At 38.7% G+C, this 20,125-nt stretch overlaps 1 protein-coding gene across 1 annotated transcript in view; it reads right to left on the bottom strand.

Moving 5' to 3' along the window:
• PRKN (parkin RBR E3 ubiquitin protein ligase) overlaps positions 1-20,125 on the bottom strand; it is a 1,229,863-nt gene that overhangs the window by 623,352 nt on the left and 586,386 nt on the right. The window contains exon 5 of the mRNA XM_058534026.1: positions 16,859-16,942. Coding sequence (XP_058390009.1) covers positions 16,859-16,942 — 84 coding nt within the window. The remainder of the gene's footprint in view (positions 1-16,858; positions 16,943-20,125) is intronic.

The following is a 20,125-nucleotide window of genomic DNA, read 5'->3' as shown; positions in this document are numbered from 1 at the left end:
TCAGTGGGAAAATGTGTTTTATTCAAAAATGATGCAGGAAAATAATCTGCAGATTTTGGGGGGAGAAATAAGTAAAATTAGATAAATATAAAATCCTTCAACTAAAATAAAATTCATATGCCTGAAATATTTAAAAAGTGAAACCATAAAATAACTAGAAAAGATTTTCAGTAAATATCTATAACGATCTTGAGCGTGAAGAAGATCCTGCCAAGAATGATGGCAAAGGCATAATCTTATGAAGGCAACAACACATTTAACCCCACCAAAACTTACAGCTTAAATAGCTGTAAATACCATGAAAAGACTTTCAAATTAAATTACTTACTGGTAAAAATATTTGTAACATATATCACACACAAAGGGTTACTATAACAAATGTTTATAAAGCATAAATATAAGAAAAGGAAATAGCCATAATAATGAGTAATAAATAATGAAAACCCACTCAAGCTTCCTAGCAGTGGGAGAAAGGCAATTTAACATGAGATATCATGTTCATTTATTACTTATTATTATTTATTACTAAATAATTGGTAAGATTAAAAAGAACGAAGGCACCCAGTAGTAAAGGATGTGAAGAATTGTATTCTCATAGTTTTAGGGAGAGTGGAAATTGGTGCAAACTTTCCGGAGGACTCTTTGGAACTAAGCATCATAACACTTTAAATGTAAAATTTATCACAGCAACTCTTCTTCTAAAATTATATTCTAAAAATGTGACCAGACAAGTTTACAGAGATGTACACAAGGAAGATCACAAATTTGTAGTGAAATGTAGAGCAGCTTAAATACTTATCAATAGAGGACCACTGAAGCAGAGTAGAATACTATCAATTACAAAATGATCATGTAGATCTTTGTCTGTTGACATGGAAAATGAGTACAATGTAAGAAGTAAAAGACGTTAAGTTACAAAACAATATGTGAGATATGATTTCATTAAAAAAATGTGTATTTATGTGAGCATATGCATGTACACCTTGAAAACAGTCTAGAAGAATATATACCCAATGTTAACAGTGCTTTGCTCCAGGTGGTTTGATTAAACATGAGTTTTACCCCTTTCTCTATGTGAAAATATATTGGCTAATTTTTTTTTCAGCCAACATTATGTTCTTACAATCAGAAAAAGCAGTATTTATTATGAAAATTATGAATTCAATGAAAATGAAGTATCATAACGTTAAGTTGCAATTCTAGTAGGACATTTAAAAATGAGTGGTATTATGACAATAATCATGCTGGCACCTGATTCTGAAAAAAAATGAAAATTAAGAAAAATGCTATTCTAAGTCTCTATGACTATGTTATTTTTTCTCCTCCAGATCAGCTGGTAGAGAATTTTATCTACTTCACAATCATATATTATATAAAATACAAATTGAGTACATTTTTATTTAAGGAAACTACAGATGTTGCAGTTTGCTACAAAGTTATTGTCAGAGTATAAATTAATGAACTAACATCCCTTGTGTGTTGGTTGGCCCATGAGTTAGTCTCTTCAAGATGTGAGATGCTAAGATTTAGTTCCTGAACCTGCAAATGTTGGTCAGACCCCTGATGACTTGAACCAGCTGGAGGCCTTTCTCTTTGACATGTCTTTAGCCAAAAAGCAGCATTTAATGGAGAGAGTAATGAATTTCCATTTATTCAGCTAATCTTAATTACTTCCTCTGCCCCCTCCTCTTCTCTCTCTTTTTCTAAATAGAGATTGGTTCTCAAGATTATGAAGGGTTTGGTTTGCTGTTGTTTAGTTTTGTTTAGTTTTTTTTGGCGGAGGAGGGGAAGGGCCATCTGTGACATCAATGTCAGAATCAGAGGAACTCCAGTTGTGGTAGTTGGAAATAAAATGTGGAAAACTCAGACTAAATTATAGTTCTCAGTATGATGTCATTCCATGATTTCTAAAAAACCATGCTTTAACCAGTGCATAATAACCAGCATGCATGGATTATAAATCCTAATTTATACTGATCGTGACTTTGTAGAGTCCTAACTAATCCTCTGGTCTGGGTAATCTCTCTATTATTTGCTCTCTTGGGATCTGACAGTCATAGAGTTTATCTAGACCTATGACTGTGGCTGACGGACCCTTTTCTACAGTGTGCAGTTCTTTATAACAGTTGGGGTGACTCTGCTTATTCCCTAAGAGTTAACATAAGCCATCTCTAAGAAGCTCCTCTAGCTCAACTCCAATAAAATGTTCTTTTGTATTTCAAAGTCGTGGCTTTGTTCTTACAGAGCTATATGCCATCACCATTTACCTGCAATGAACCCACTATGCATTCCTTTCCATTTATATTTGCTTTATCCATATGAGATAAACAACTCATCATTGAAATGTCTGACTGAACCACAGTCCTTAGCAGGGGGGGCATTAAAACACTTCATTGTTCAACCAAGGAAATGTCCAAATTTAAATGTATGCCTTATAATAATTAATACTACTTGCTATCAAATACTAAATTAGAAGGGATTCTCTAAAAGGTCTTCGTATATTGGACACTGTGCTAAGTGATATGAGTTTTAATTGCTTAACATAAATCACTTAATGACGTTTATAATTTTTGTGACTATCAGTGGAAGTTTTAATGAAGCGGGAGAAGCACATGGAGAAATGGTTCTTTGTCTGATTGAAACTGTTCATTTTTATAAGGCAGTTAAGAAATTAATAAATTAGATAACTGTGAGGAAAAATGACAATGCTGGGATTCAGGAAAATAAAGGCATTTCTAAGTAGGATATGAAAATCTGTAGATATTGAAAGTTATGTGATTCCCAACAGAACATCTTTCATTTTTGAAACCCAGGAAGCTCTATTGAGTCCTGAATCCCCACAAATGCTCAGTGAAATTTCAAGAGTGATGCACAATCTTTGCTTCACAAATGGAGAACTGGAAATGAACAGAAGATAATTAACGCGCATACAAAGACAGAAGGAGTTACAGATATGCTTCCTAATTCTCGATCCAGCATTCCTGAAGCTGTTCAGCACATAGTTACAGTCAGCTCGATTATCCTTCAGAAGGGATGGACTCGCAGTTAGTCTCAAAATCTACTTCATGTGGTAGCACATCTTCTTCCCGCTGTAATATTTTCAAAAGTCAATGGCAAAAGAAAAAGGTTCCTAGTTTTCCAGTAAGGTTGACAAAAAGGGAGTGGCAAGAAGAGAAGGGAAGGGGAACCCTTCATACTGGATCATCCACTTCTGACAATTACAGATAACAGAGAGTTGCCCATAAAGATGGAATTTCAATCAACCACTAAGTGGACTCCCACTGAGGAACATACTGGAGAAACGTGAACAGATAAGATAAAAGATAACCAGATGGCTGCTCTTAATGACCCAATAAATACAAGAAAAGTGTGGTGGCTCCTAATTGGTTCTAAACTAAAATCTCATTTCTCTGCTGTGTTTCTAGCTGTAAGGAAGGCAAAATGCCAATTCTCATTTACCTTTGTTCACACGTTGTTGGGGATTCAGGGACAGTACACAAAATGTATAAAAATGATCTTTTCTTTTTGTTCCCTTCAAGATTTTCTTCTTCTCTCTTTGTTGCTTATCCCACTCCCCTTACCAACCAGCTCTACTGCTATCTCAGCCTTCAAAATATCTAAAGTTCAAGGTGGTGAGATTACTTCTATTATTATTCATAATCTTCTACATAAAAACCCACAAATGAAACAATAACAAATGCACAAAAAGGAAACAATGCATCACCTCTTGTTTCTCAGTCACCACTAAATTCCAGATGCTTTCTAGAAGGGGTTCCTCCCACAGCACAGCTCTTGCAAGAAGTTATCCTCCCACTCACCCACCAGTTAACTCTGGCTCAGCCTGCGGATCTCAGCTCGGGCTTCCATTCCCCCAGCCAAGGGTGCCCTAACTTGCAGATTCCAAGCAGTCACCCTGTTTCATGTCCTCATAACACCCTGCACTTTTCTTCTTCATCTTCCCTTGTGAAAAGTCCAACGTCCTCAGGGCTGGGAGGAGGTCCATGGAAGCAGGGAATGTTGCTTTTGCACACACAGAAGACCCGAGCATACTCTCTGGCAGAGAGTAGGCAGCTAACAGTAATTCATGGAATGAATGACCCTTAATTTTTCTATCCCTTTATTCCTGTCATTTCCTCTACTTCACAAAATGCTGCCCACCTTGCCAACATCACCACCTGTGGAAATTCTCCCACCCATCCCTCAGGCCCCACCTCCTCCATGAAGCTTTCTTTGATCACCTCTGTTAAGGGAATTTCCCTTTTCTGAACTCCCACAAGCACTTTTGTGCTTGTCTCTGGGCATTCATGATATACCAATTTGTTTTATTTCCTCTGCCTTATTCACAAAGTGAAATCTTTACAGTCCTGCATACCCATCTTTATCAACATTTAGTTCATGGTAAAAATCATCATTTACCCACATTCTGACCCCCCCACCCCCACCCCATGAAACTTCTCCCAAACTTATGAGAACAGCAAATGAAATATTCACTTTTCTCTCCCTAGTGCCTGGCACAGAAGACATGCTCAGTAAGTTTTTTATTTGCTCTGCCGAATCCGAATTGCAGTCATTTTTGTAAAGTCTTATCTCCCTAACTAGACTCCCAGCTCCTGAAGGTTAGTCTTTGTTTTCTGCACAGTGATTTACCCAACAAATATTTACCTGTTATGAAAAGAAACTATATTTCTTTCAATGGAAAGACACAAATTTTTTAAATTATATTTTGCTTTCCAAGCTTTAAACATAAAAGTTTTCTCTTCCTTTCATAAAAACACTCAGGTACACAGTGACCAGCACTGAGTTTATTTTCCAGAACTCTGAGTATTGAGGGGAATGATAATTATCTACTTTAGGAAACTCAGATGTGAGGATCCCAAACTATGTTTGTTTTCCAAGAAACAGTAGTGGAAGGAAATGTTTCACCACATGTGGGTCAACAGCACATGAAGTTCTTCTCAGTTTTGATATATTCTTCAAATGTTTATATTTTCCATTCCAAATCTCAAGTTTGGTAAACTTTAAGCATTCTTTGCAGCATATATCTTAAAAGCTAAATTTTATCATGGCCCTTGATAACTTTTTGAGAGCTAGCTTGACCTGAGTAGGAGAGACGATGGCTTCTTAATGACCGCCATCAAGGCATGATGAAGTGTGGGTCTCCTGGAGCCATCAATCACCTGCTTGAAGGATCAAGAGGGCTATTTCCTAGCTGAGAAGCAGGCCTCATTCTCCTGGCCCATTACTGTCACATCTTCCTTCTATTCTTCTCACTCCATTAGCCTCCTGTGTATCTGTGCTGAGGCTATCACAGTGTGACCTCCAGTTCCTAATCCCTGATATTTCCATTTAGGTCTAATCTACCATCTCAGTTGAAACATTCGGTGATGTTTACAGCTGTATTTAATCTTTCTTTGCTCTGGTTCTCAGAATTTCATGTATAAATCTATTGAAATTATCTTTTTATACTTACTGCTGTCTTTTCTGGTAGGTCGATAGATCTTCTCCCCTAATCTAAAACCTATGGGTCCAGAAGCACACCTTTTCTGATTCATCATGATAAATTCCTTTGTTGTCTTTGTTGTCTGGGGTCCTTGATTAAAGTCATAACACAGCCTTCAATACAGACTCTCACTGACATATTTGGCTTTGGAATCATTCTATGGAAAGATGAAAAATTAAGAAGGAACTTTTGAAGCCTCTGGGGATAATAAACAGGTTTAAAATTGCTCATATCTAAACAGCGTTGTAGTAATATGCATTATTTTCTTCTACTGTATACAAAATAAAGTATAAATTATAGACCAGAGAGTCACAGATCATCAAGTGAAAAAACAACCTACAATTCACACAGATCAGGAGTTTCCTGGAACTGAGAAGGCAAGAATTAGTTTCAATATTTAAAACATATATTATGGAAACTGAACATTTGCTTGAAAAATGGCAACATAAACTAAGGCAAGGTTGTATTTGTGTGACTACGGTGTGGATGGTGTGTATCTCGTGTGTGTAGTATCTGCCACACGTGCGTTGATTTCTGGTACCTCGTTTCTTTTCCTTGGAGATTAATTTTTTTCATGTAACAGTGTACAAGAGTCTCTAACAATATAGTGGAGAAGATGACTGTGGATGTAATTTTCCACGAAGGTGTAAAAGAGCACAGATAAAAAGGAGTTACGTCCCAGAAAAAGAAAATGGAATTGAATTGAGTCTAGGCTTCAGAGCCTCACAAATACCCGTAGGTTCTTAAAATGACCTCAATTTGTTTAGCACTCTTAAATATTGACACTTTTTTAAAACAGTAGACTAATTTATCTTTATAAACAAAGTTTTAAAGTTTTGTTTAAATTTCAGCTGATTCCCTAATAAAAATATCTCTTTTAGTTTTTACCTTAATTTTTAAAAAAAGGACACTTTTTTATCAAGTGCTCAAAATGTGGTTTAGAAATGAACTGTCCTTGAGTCTGAATACTTGATTGGTTTTTGAAAAATGCTATAAGAAGTTTCTAGTTTGTCACCCAAATTTCATGTCAGACAACAAAGAACATTTTGTCACGCTTAGATACCTTTCAATCATAATCTGAGTTTGACTTCAAAGCTTTCACAATTCAATTTTATTTAGAATTAAGAAAATATGACTGTAGGGAACAGTGTAAGGACATGTAGACCATTTCTCCTCGACCAAACATCAGGCGGAATGAGGGGGTGGTGAATGTGTCCTTCCCTCCTTCACTTCTGTTTTCATTCTCCACCCTCCACATGTAAGTGCCCAGCTGCCCTCTGAGATGTATGGGGCCCCTGGGAAGCCACAAGGGCTGGGATTGTTTAAATACACATTTGGAGATATTTGTGCCCATGTTGGTTACTGCGTCCTGCAGATGAGGCTGGCCACACACGAATATGGAGCCCACAGCACCTTTTATATTGTGCAAATAAAGATTGTCACTTGTGACCATCTCAGGGATATTTGGTCAACCTGAGATCTTTCCTTAAGAACAATATAAAGCCAACCATTCATTATTATTAGATACTGGGCTAAATAAGAACATATAATCCATACCTGAAAACCATCCTGAGAAATCCTGAGTCTCATTTTATGAGATTCTAATCAAGTCTAAAACAACAATAAAAAGAACCAAAAGAAACACAGATCCCTTTGAGGAGAGTAATTTGATTAAACTAAAACATTAATAAGAAACTTTTTGGACATAAAATATGCAAATGTCCTATAAATAAAAATTGTTCCAAACTCTTATTTACTATTCATTTTGTTCTAGTCAACATCTTCCCAGAAGATGAAAGCAGAGATGGGGAGTGTGAATATTGCCTTTTATTCAAACTAATGTTCCAGTTGACATATACCGAGCCCAACTGGGAGAAACTGCAAAAAATAAATTGCAGGTTGAGTAAGATGAAAATTCTCCATTTATTACATTGAGTTTAATAATTATGTCATTTATTATAGTTCAGGGGATAGGTTTTAGTGTCTAATTTCATTTGAAATAATTCTTTGAGCTATTTTAAGAGGTCCTCAACTGTTTCTGATACGAAAAAAAAAGTCTATCAAAATCAAATCTAAAAAAAGAAAACATTACATTATTTTACATGGAATTTCAGGTAGATATTATTTCTCAAAAATATAAAATATAATGTGTGTTATAGGCTGTTGAGTAGTAAAACCAACACCCCTTAACAAGAATAAAAATAATGACCTTGGCCATTTTATACTTTGAAGATTGCTATGGTCTGAATGTTTGTGTCCTCCCCAAATTCAGCCCCAATGTCATGGTATTTGGAGATGAGGCCTTTAGAATGTGATTAGGTCATGAGAGCAGAGCCCTTAGGAATGGGATTAGTGCCCTTATTAAAAGAGACCCCACAGAACTCCCTTGCCCTGTCCACCGTGTGAGGACACAGTGAGCAGAGGCATCTAAGAACCAGGAACTGATCTCTCACCAGACACTGAATCTGCTGGCACCTTGATCTTGGACTTCTGGCCTCCAGAACTGTGATAAATAAACGTTTGCTGTTTATAAGCCATCTAGTTTATGGTATTTTTGTTATAGCAGCCTGAACGGACTAAGAGATAACATAATTTAAATTTTTTTCTTTTTCACTCCATGGGCTATCTTCTTATCCTAAACCCTACTGTCCAGTTGTCAGGTGTGAGGGAAAAGGCAGCGTTCTCATATTTGGCCAAGAAGCCCTTCATAACCACAAAAAGCACCACTGCGCTTGAGGTCTTCACAATGGAGTGTTGGATGAACAGGGGACATTTCATTTTAAAAGTTATGATTCGGAATTCAAGAATAATGCCTGGAGAGTAAGACTTGTGGGTACGCCTTAGCCTGTGTGTGTGCAAGTAAAAAAAACACAAATCCCCCCATGCACATACAAAGACAAATATCTCTATTGTTTAAGGTATCACAGGTAAAATATAAAATGAAGATTTACACAGAAAATTTAAAGTCTATGTCATATCCAAAGTTGAATTAATTTCACTAATGGAGAAAATCCTAATTGATTTTTGTCCCACTTTTAATCTCAAGCATACACTCTTTCAGTTGACTAGAATTCTTTTTATAAAAAGGTAAGATGCCTTTCAGAACTAATATTACAGTCCTTCCTAAAATAACAGCGATTAGTGTAAAACGGAATTAGGTTCAGGTTTCTCTGTCTAAAGGGTAGTTTGGGTCAAGTTTATATTCGTTTTCTTAAAAACCAAGACTCAATGTTACTACTATTTAAAATGATTGAGTTAGATTATCTTTAAATGCACAAATATTAATTAAGAATACTTAGACACCCTGCTCTTTTGAATTTTAAGTATATGGATATTTTATTTAAGTGACAAATTAAACTTTTTATCAAAATATAATATATAGTGTACAAAATACTGTCAAAAATTTAAAATATCCTGCAAATGTAAGTATGATAAACTACTTAAAAATGTCTATCTTCTCCCATCCTTAAGAAACAAATACCACACACAGTATTATAGAAAATACAGGAGTCATGGTTTATATCCAGCTGCATCGTAAAAATGCAATCCAGAAAAATGGTTTTAAGATAAGAGAAGGAAGGAGGAACGAAACTTCTCATATTGAGCACTCCTGCCAGCCACTGGGATAGTTATTCGGAGGTGTGCACACGTTCAATTTCTTTATTTAACCCACATTTATTTAGTATTTATTAGATACGGGAGAACAAAAGTCAGATATGACAATTTCTTTTCCTACCTTCTTAAACAATATGTTTAAATACCTTTATCTTCTCTTCTTTCATAAAATAAACATTTATGGTCCTAAATATTCGCTTTAAATACTAACGTAGCTGCACCCCAAAAGATTTGACATGTAGTAGATTTTCATTAGTATTTGGTCTCATATTTCCATTTGGATTTTTTTTATTGACTAAGTTAATTGAATGTCCATATTTAAGAGGTTGTATGGTTATGTTTTCATTAGTAATATTTAAATGCCTTAATGCCCTAAAACATGATCAATTGTTGAAATCTTCCATGTGTGCTTGAAAAAAAGGGGATGTCTTCCAGCTGTTGGGCCATCTTGTTCACTGGTTGTGTTGATCGGCTAGTCCTGCCTGAGTTTGTACTGCCAGAGCTCTCAACCCCTCAGAGAGTTCATTACTATCTCCCACCGTGATGGTAGATTCACTCATATAACTTATTCATTCTGACAATTTGTCCTTAATATATTTTGGGTCCATGTTACTGAGATCATACAACTTTTAAACTACTATATCTCCCTGGGTTATTAAACCTTTTATCAAAATCTATTTTTAATAACGCTTTAAAAATTTTTTAATAATGCTTCTTTTTCCTAAAAAGTCTATTTTATGCACAAACAGCTGTCTTTTGGTTAATATTTGTCTTATATATCATTTTCCATTCGTTGACTTTCAGTGTTTTTGTTCTCATATGTTTTAGGTATATCTTTCATAACTTGCATGAAGCTGGAGTTTCTTCTTTTAATCCAGTCTAAGAGTCTTTGTCTTAAACTTCAGTTAGTGCATTTACATTTAATCTCATTACTCTTACATTTGGTTTTATTTCTACCATTTTTTGTCTGTGTGCTGCTTATTTGTCCCACTTTCCTCTATTTCATTCTCCCCCCGTTTTTTTTTCACTAATTTGACATCTGTGTTTTATTTCAATCCCCTGGATGGTTATTCTAGACAATTCAAATGCATCTTTAACTTCAAGGGTTTAATGTTGACACAAGTAGACTGACCAGCTCACCGGGCCAGGCACTGCTTCCCAGGAGGTTACATGGGGCAGCTTTCAAGGAAGGCTGCAGCCTGAGGTTCCGATGACAGCGATGGAGATGATGAACTCGGTACGGGACCCAAGACCTTTGAGGGTGTGGTCATGTGCCTATCCTGGGGGGAAGAGGGCATCTTCCACAAGGCCTGAGGGGCATCTACCATGCTGTGCACTGGACATCTCTGTGCGTCTGCCCTCCCTGGGACTTGAGGCCTCCAACTCCACGTGGACCCCCAAGAGAGGCACGGTGAGGAGGCCTGGGTGCCGGACAGCAAGGACTTGAATCTGGTCAAGGCACATGAGGGCCAGCCTTGTACTTATAAATTCATGGTGCTCAGAGAGGCCTTTGAGAGAAGCAGCCCTTATTTACCTCCAGACAATTCACAGAGCAGAAGAGCCCCACATGTGTCAGGAGTGCAAGGTGTCCTCAGAAATTACACACCAGAGGAAAGCCTTCCACGTACAGCACCAGAAAGTTCCAAGCAAAGAAAGGTGTTTTGAGTGCAGCGAATGTGAGATCCTCCTTCAGAAGTAGAGAGTCCAAGTAGAGTCCAAGTAGAGGACTTGGGAGTGCAGTGGATGTGGGGAAGCCTCCTTCTCTACCTCCCGTGTCACTTGTCACCAGAAGGTCACACTCTGATAGAGAGTTATGAGTGCAGCCAATGTGGGATGCTTCCAGCAGAAGATGCACACTTGATAGTTTACACCACCCAGAAAAGTCTGACTGCAGGAAGGCGGGAACTCCCTCAGCGCCTCTGTGTCCTTGCTCGGGAGAAATGCATTCATACCTGCGAGGAGCCCTAGGAGGGCAGCCTTTGGAAGAAAGCCTTAGGCCGTCATTCAGCTCCGTGCACCAGAACACCCACACCAGTGGGGAGAGTCCACAAGAGCCACATGTGTGCAAGCCTTCAGGGGTGCATGGTACTTTCTGGTCTTCCCTGGGCAGAGCTGACTAACCCCTACAGCCTACAGCAGAAGCCACCCGTCCTCCCACCCTGGCAGTGTTGAGATGCATAGCAGCCACTCCAACACCATCAAGGAAGGCAGCTCCCTGTGTCTTCTTCACACTCCCTGGGGGAATCCAGATTGTCCAGTGCCCACTGTGGGGAGCCTCCTTCCCCTCACCTGTGACTGGGTTAGGAATTGACCCAGTCTGGCCAAAGGGACCTGAGGGATGTCTGCTGGTAGCTTCTGGGCAAGGTTCCCTCAGTTCATGGATTTGTTTTTTTAAGTCTGTATGTGACAGCTAGCTGTGATGGCTTCAGCCCATGAATCACATTGTCCTGGAACCACTACCTCAGTCTGTCCTGCACCATGTGATAATAAAGGCTTTATTGTAAATCACGTTTTATCTTGGGCATCCTGTTGGGGCAAGTTGAAAATAGAAATGGATGGCTGCCAACTGCAGGGCGATGGTGCTCAGCGTCGGCAGTGCAGGCCTCAGGACACCCCAGAAGTCTGGAGTGGCCCTCTGTTGGGTTGTGGGCTCATTTGTATTGCTCTTCTAAGGGGTCTTGGGACACACTGAAGGGATCCACAGAACAAACTTTGTTGTCTGGAATTCAGAGTTGATTCTGAGTCCAGATCTCACCTTGGGTTGGAAGAGTTGTCCATAGTCCTAGAGTGGTCTGGGAGGTTGGCAGGGGCTCCCTCACTCTCAGGGGAGTCTGAATTTGCCTAAAGGTGGGAAGGGAAGCTGTCTCCTGGGATCTGGCCTCAGTGTCACAGTGTCAGACCTCTGGCAGCCAGCAGAGTAGTGCACGCGGATGAGGAACATGGGCTGTGAGATAAGAGCGAGCTGGGAGGCCAACAAAGGGCTCTCTGAGTTTACGGCCTTTCAGAAGGAGCTTGAGGATTGAATTTTTATGTGATATCTCCAAATTTTATAAAATGTTGGTATTTTCTTTTAAAGCTTTATTGGGTGTTGTTAACATCCAGTAAACTGCACATATATAAATTTGGTAAGTTTTGACATACATATACAACCATGAAGCCAAAACCACAATTAAGATAATAAACAATCTCACTCCAAAAGATTCCTTGGGCCATTTTTAATCCCTTCCTCATGCTCCTACTTGCCTCTACCCAATCCCAAGGCAACTACTGATCTATTTTCTATCGTTAGACATGATTTGTGTTTTCTAGAATTTCACATAACTGGAATCTTGCAACATCTACTTGTTCTGTTTGATTGGCTTCTTTCACTAGAATAATTACTGAGCTCCAAATACTTCTGTCCTTTTTATTGCTGAGTAGTAAACCATAGAATGGATATACCACAGTTTGTTGACCCATTCACCTGTTGTTGGACATGTGGGTTATTCCCAGCTTTGGCTGTTACAAAGAAAGCTGCTAAGAATATTTGTGGTATTCTTGGTAAAGCAAGTTTAATTTTAGACAATATCTTTACATTTTGGTGAAAAAGACAAAGATCCTAGAATGCTTTAACTTTATGCTCCATGCATACATGCAATATTGTCCAGTAACTGCATTTCATCTTTATAAATATTTCCATAAACCGAATATCATATTGATTGTTATATTTTGTTTAGGTTTATTTACATTTCTTTCAATCATACCTTCTATTGATTGTTATATTTTGTTTAGGTTTATTTACATTTCTTTCAATCATTCCTTCTCAAATTTCAGGACTTCCTTCTGGGATCATTTTCTTTCTTTATGAAATGTGTAATTTTAAAAATTTTTAAATGTTTAGATGGAAGCAAATTCTCTGAGTTTCTATTGGCCTGAAAATATCTTTGTTGTTGTTGTTGTTTTTACTTTTAAAAGATTTTTCTTAAATACAATTTTAGCTTAACATTTATTTTCTTTCAATGTTTTGAAGTGATGGTGTTCTGGGTAGGCTGCCCCAAGATGCACCACTCTGGGATGTGGATTATTTTGAGTGTAAGACAGTAAAGGCTCAGAAGACTCAGGAAGAACATTTGAGCTTACCCTCCCAAACTGTTTAAAGAATTTAACATAAAAGGAAGGGGGCGATAAGAAAGGCACCAACAAGCCCATCTTATCATAATTCTGTCTCTCCGGCCACATTCTCTATAGGTGGCCCTGTAAAGAGTTGCCTGACAAACATTTACATTTCCCTCTCCATGTGAATTGTCTTCTTCCCCTCTGAAATCCCAAACCATTACCCCCCAACACCCTCCTCACCTTTAGCTGAAAATACTTAAGGGAGCAGCTTAGTCAGAATGACGAGTTGCTCAGTTCTCTGTCTGAGTTTCTCCTATGTATACATGTTATTAAACTTTGTTTTATTTTCTCCAGGTAACCTTCCTTTTTAATTATTTGGCAAGCCATAAGAACCTTAAGGGAAAGGGTAGAGAGGGATTCTCCCTCTTCCCCAACAGAAGATATATTCCCCCATCATATGTCTTCCAATATTGAAATTGATTAATTAACTACCAATTGTCATTCTTATGTAGGTAATCAGTCTTCTTCATTCTAGCTGCTTTTCAAATCTTTTCTTTGACTTTTACATTCTGCAGTTCCAGTATGATCTATTTATGGGTGACTTTCATTTTATTACTACTCCTTAGGACTCACTGGGATTCTTGATTCTTAAAAACTGTGGAAAGTTCTTCTTCAATATCTCTTTAAATGTTATCTTTCCACTATTCTCTCCATTATTTTCTCCTGGAAATCCAATATTTGACATTTCTTATTCTATTCTCCATGTTTAACTTCTCTTTTATATATGCAATCTATTACATTTTTCTGGCTACACTTTGAGTAATTTTATGAAGTCAAATTTCAGATCTAAGTTACAATTTCTCTTTTATCTATGTCTTATCTATCTATGTTTAATTATGTTATCTATGTTAATCTATGTTTAACCCATTTTGTAAATTTTGTGTCAATTATTATAATTTTTAATTTTAGAATTTCTTGTGTGCATGCATGTGTGTGTTTCATCTTTTAATCTGGCTGGATATTTCTGATAGTCTTTTGTTTTTTAATTGTTTGTTACATGTACTTTCATTTTTTAAACACATTAAGCATACTTATATTCTCTCTCTGACAACTTCAATTTCTTTTTCTTTTAATTGCTGTAACATTGGTTTAAAACATTATATATAATAAGGTGTACATCTCTATACTTCTATTTCTGCATAGATTACATCATGTTCTCATGTTCACCACCCAATGACTAACTACAATCCATCACCACACACATGTGCCTAATTATCCTTTTCTCCCTCCTGCCTCCCCCCTTCCCTTCTGGTAACCACCAATCCAATCTCTGTCTCTATGTGTTTGTTTGATGTTGTTTTTATTCAATTTCTGTATTCTTTCCAGGTGTGAACTCTGCTCACTCTTATTCATGATGGTTTGTTTCAATTTGTGATGTTTCTGAACGTTAGTTCATGCTCCATGAAATATCACCTGAGGGAATTATTTGAGGACTCATTTGAAAGCAAGCCCTCCTGGGAGGATTTGGGTTGGTCTCAGCTCAGTTCCTGGCACTACCAACTCATGGCTAGGTTAAACAACATTCTAGACTCAGGACGTTATGTGCCACACAGAAAGAGTGAATGTTAGCCTCAAACTCAGGTAAAGATGGGTTTGTGTTTACAAATTCCTAGGAGTAACAATTTTCTCCTCTAGCTAGAGAGAAAACAAAATAGGCGACGATTCCTAGCACCTTCCTCTCCAGGAATCCCACAAGGGGATCATTTTACAGGTGTCATTTTAGAGGTGCAGCTTTACGTAGGAGTCTGTGGTTTCTCTCTCCACCTTGACAAGGCCCTAAACTCAGCTGTGTTCTCTGGTGTGTGTCTGTCCAATCTGAGCCTCTAACCAATGGTCAGTAGCTGCCAACAAGGCGGCAGCTAGCTTCAGCTTACACAATTTCCTCTCCAGACTCCAGTCTTCTCTTAATTTTTGGCATATACACATTTCCTTACTATGCTGTCAGCACAGGTATCCTTTTAAAAACACGTTTGTAATTGAATTCGGTATTTTCATACGGTGTCCACTGCAAGCATGGTTAAGGGTATCAGTGCACTGTGCTGTCAGAAATACAGCTGCCACATAACAATTTATACTGAGTTCTATGCATGGATATCCAAGGTAAGTTGAATATTCAATAAGCAAAGGTCCTGATTTTCAACACCACTCAACACAGTTTCCCCCTTCAACTGATTTGAAGCTAAATCCTTAATGATGCAAAATTATCTATTCTGCTGTGACAGAATCCTGCCAGTTAAAATCAAGGTACATGAGAGGCAGTCAGACTGTCAATGATTGAAGTAGATTCTCAAAGGACCTCGCATTACTGTAAAGATGATTATGGAGATCACAATGTTATATAAGCCAGAGGATGTATGGATGTGTGGAGACACACACACACACACTCATATATAAAATTATTATTAAATTTAACTATATCTACATATTATATATACTATAATATATACATATTACATTTGTATGTGTGCACACAGTTGTAATTATACTTAAGAACTCTGCCCTATAAAATATATACACTTTAATTTCATCCCAGTAGCAAACTTGCAAGACTGCATTATGCCTTGATATCTGTGAGTGACATACAAGTCATTATTTTTCTTCAGGGATTTCTGTCTTCAGGATTTGCATTAATAAAAACCTGTTCATGGTCCCTAGCCCTAGTTAGATGGAAAATGATCGTTACTGCTGCTCCCTGCTATCCCTGTATCCTTGCGATCATCCAGCAGATTAGAGAGAGGAGGCACATATAATGATGCTAGCTCAAACACCATACCTGTTGCTATTGACAGACTTTGTTCCTTAGAGAAGATATTAACTGCCAGCTGGCTGTGACAGTTTGTGAACTAACATTGACATTTGTGTTGGCACCGTAACAGTATTACAGCTCGGGAAATATATACAATCAGGTTATGATGGACCCAGGGATTTTCGAGGTAAAAAGTATAATAATATACAAACTACAGACATGACCACAATAACAAAATCATTTTAAAAATAACTTCAGTACTTAGAGTCTCTTTCAAGAGATATCTGCTCTGTACGAGACATGTGGCATACGTTCGCAAAGAGAAAAGGGATTGCAGAGAACAGAGGATGGTGATTCAATCATATAGCTGGTCATCGATACCTGATTTTCCAACAGTTCACTACGTTAGAAAACTGCCAAAGGAAAGGAGAAAAAGGTAAAGCAAGAAAGCAATTTTGAATGATGTGGACTGTAACTATAAAACACCACAGCATCGGGAAAAAGACTAACGTTGTATCTTTGTTATTTTCTGTGGCCAGGCTCTGAGCTAGCTCTTCCTTATAGTCCAAGAATATCTCTTCCTAAGGAGTTTAAAGTGGCGTGTTTCAACATAGTCACCCAAGTGGTTAAGTCTCTAGGAAAGTGACACTGGAAGGCAATGACACAAGTAGAATTTCTGGTGAATATTACAAACATTTTGAATTTTCTATCACTTTTGGTGAACATTATCAGATAGAAGCAAAGTCAGTTGGCATTTTTGTCTCTGTTCTAATTTCCTAGTAAACACTGGAGATGCCATCATTTTCTTGTTTTAAAAAGAGTGGATTTGACCAGGTACTTACCGCTGTAGTCCCAGGGCAGTCTGGAGACTGGCATTCACCACTCATCTGGTTTGGGATTAAGACATCTTCCCAGCAAGACGGACCCTTTAAGAAAAACACATATCCTTGGTGCACAAATTGTAAACCAAATGTACTCCCTAACACATTCTCTAAAATCTACCTATTTACCTTATAAAATAATAATGAAATTAAGCTGTAATCCAATGATTTTCAAAGTATGGTCTAAGACACTTTGGGGACATCCAGTAGGTCAGAACTATTTTCATAAATATACTAACATAACATTTGACACATTGTTTCAAACATGCAGTACATTTACACGTAGTAGTCTCCCACTGCAGTTCAATTTAATTGTTTAAAAACTAAATTAAATAAGTTTTCTTAAGTTCATTGCAATTTCAATTGATGACTTTTAAATGAAAAGACACATACAAATTACACTCAAGAGGATTCTTTGGGGGCAGTAGGGGAATGTGCTGAGGCACATCTATAAGGACTGCCTGTCCTGGTTGGCAGGCTGAGCAGACACATTTATCTCCTCTCTCCTGAGGCATCGTGAGAATTACATTTAAAAACTAGCACCGTGTAAGCCCATAATACCAATGAGAACAGAATACAGAGTGTTGATCAAGAAGAGGTTTCCATGCTTTTCTGGAAATCCACAATAGCCTGTAGCAGAGGAGGAGGCCTCTGTGCCCTGCAAGATCATAAAGAGTCTGAAGGCTCAAGAAAAAAGCAGATGGGAGAGAGCAGAATGAGATCTAGAGCAGCAAACAGGGAAAAAGTTAAATTTTTATAAACAGAAGATCCTAGAATCTTCTAGAGAGAAAGGTCAGATCATCTAGTGGGAAACCAAAATCCAAATAGAATTTTAAAGTAGTAGCAAATATCTTCAAAGCTGAGAGGGAAAGATTTTTGACCTAAAATTCTCTATCTAACCTCATCATCAAATAGGTGGGAGAATGGTAAAAAGTGATTGGAGGATAAGCAAAGAGTTGCAGAGTTGACTTTTATGCCTGAGAGGCCTGAGTTCAGGAGAACGTCAGGCTGCCTGAGGGAAAGCCAAATGTGGCCCAGCTTTGGGCTCACTCGCAGTGTGTGACTCTGGGGAAAGCCATGGGAGAGTTGGGTCAGTGTCTCTGTGACAGTGAAGAAGAAGGACAGAAAGGCTGCTGTAATGACAGAGCTGGAGCAGATATGTTATAAGGGCCAGCGCCCAGCCAGGGGTGGAGGAAGGTTAGGACAAAGGGGTGGTGGTTGTGATGATTTTACTACCCAAGACATTGAGGCCACAGCAGAGGTTTAAGTTAGGAGAGAAATCTGTCATCACCAGTTGGTACCAGGACCACCCTGCTCCAGCATCCAGGCCAAGATGGCTGCCAGGCCATGTTGCAGCAGAAACTAGTGAAAATGTGGAAGGCACTCAAGGATCCTGGCCGCTCTTGCACATCGACATGAGCAATCACGTGCCCTCCCTCTCTCCTTCACCAACACATAGGCACACACACACACGCATGCACACACACACCACACCAAAGGTGTATACACTCATGTACCTACACTACACACACAACTCACCATACACAGACCCACATACAACACACACATATATCAAACACACACACACCACACACATATAACACATACATCCACACAAACACCACACCACACATACACACATACCACATGCACACTCATGCACACACATGCACACACAATGCATAAACAACATGCACATATACAACACAATACACAATACATCTTGCACACAAACTCGTGCACAAACACACACACATGACTTTTTAGAGAAAAAAATGGGGAAGCAGAGGAAATCTGGGAGACTGAGCAGGTACCTTGAAGAAACTGAGCCAACCTTTTGTAGACATTGTTCAAACCAAGCCTCAAAGGGAGCTAGATTTTGAATTCACAGATCATTCAACCAAAAGCCACTGCCTACACTGGCAGGAAGGAAGTGACTGTGCAGGAAAGAGTTGAGAGAGCTGGCCTGAGGCTGCAGTCCTTAGAGAGGCTGCTTCCAAGCCTAGCCCTTGGCTGGCGTCCGGGAATTTGGATTTGGGGAGTGTCCTCTCAATTCCCTTTCTCACACAGAGGATTTATAGCATCCAAACTGTCGGCACAGACAATGTGGCTTGTGCCGAACACCTTCTGATCCCCTGGGTGTCTGGAATCATGGTGAGCACCAGGTAGGAGTGCACACACGACAGTGCCTAGTAAACATCCAGGGCACTGGGTCTCTAAAGGGCTTCCCTGCAGACAACACGTCCCCTGTGCTGTCACAACTCATCGCTGGAGGACAGGTGTGTCCTGTGTGAGGACTCCTGGAAGGCTGCCTGCGGTTTCCTCCAGAGCCCACTCCGCATGCCTTTTCCCTCTGCGGCTTTGTGTCCTCTCCCCTGTAATAAACCTTACACGTGTGTGTGACTACACACCGAGTCCCAAGTACCTCCAGGGATCACCCAACCGGGAAGTGCGATGCAATCAACAGGACTCACCACCCAGTGACATATGATTCGTCATCAAGGGCATGTTCTCCCGGCTACCCAGGAGGGTCAGGACCCTGAGTGAGAGCCCATCAGTCATAGGGAATAAGAAATTTTAACTTATGTGCACATCTAGGCTTGGTGCATACATTTACAATCCACTGTAGTCATAATCACGTAAACACTTGATTTTCAACCTTATAATCACACCAGCAAATATGGACAGAGGACAATTAATTGTGGTTATGTAACCAAATATCTATGTTATTCAGCTTGGATAATATAGAAGTAAAGATACAAATGTTAAGGATTGGAAGACCAAAGTGGAGCTAGGAGAGAAGGGAAGGGGGATTAACATCCTCGACTCACAACTTGCTGCTTTTATTATAAGGCCATCTGGATATTTGAGTTTTAAACACATGCACATATTCACTTGATAAAAATGACAAATGTATTGAAATAAAAGAGACATAAGGAAATGCTGCCTAGACCCTTGATCCCATTCCTCAGCCTGCTTTTCTAACTTTAAGTGAGAAGTTCGGTGGGGACAGATGGGGCCAGAATGCATCTCCCTCATTATCCTTCAGTCCTTGTACGAGGACCCAGAGGCTACATCTTGGGGCTTTTGGTTGTTATTTGTTTGTTTTTTAATCTTTTTCTCTGTAGGCAGTGGTTTGCTCTATCTCATAGATACTGTGCATCAGGTTTCTCTCATTTCTAGAAAACTTGAGAGTCAAATTTGTGGCTCAGCTCTGGGAACTTTATA

The sequence above is a fragment of the Diceros bicornis genome, chromosome 39, assembly GCF_020826845.1.
Source record: "Diceros bicornis minor isolate mBicDic1 chromosome 39, mDicBic1.mat.cur, whole genome shotgun sequence".
NCBI lineage: Eukaryota > Metazoa > Chordata > Mammalia > Perissodactyla > Rhinocerotidae > Diceros > Diceros bicornis.
The sequence above is the reverse complement of the archived record's forward strand: the minus strand, read 5'-3'. Positions and strand labels throughout refer to the sequence as shown.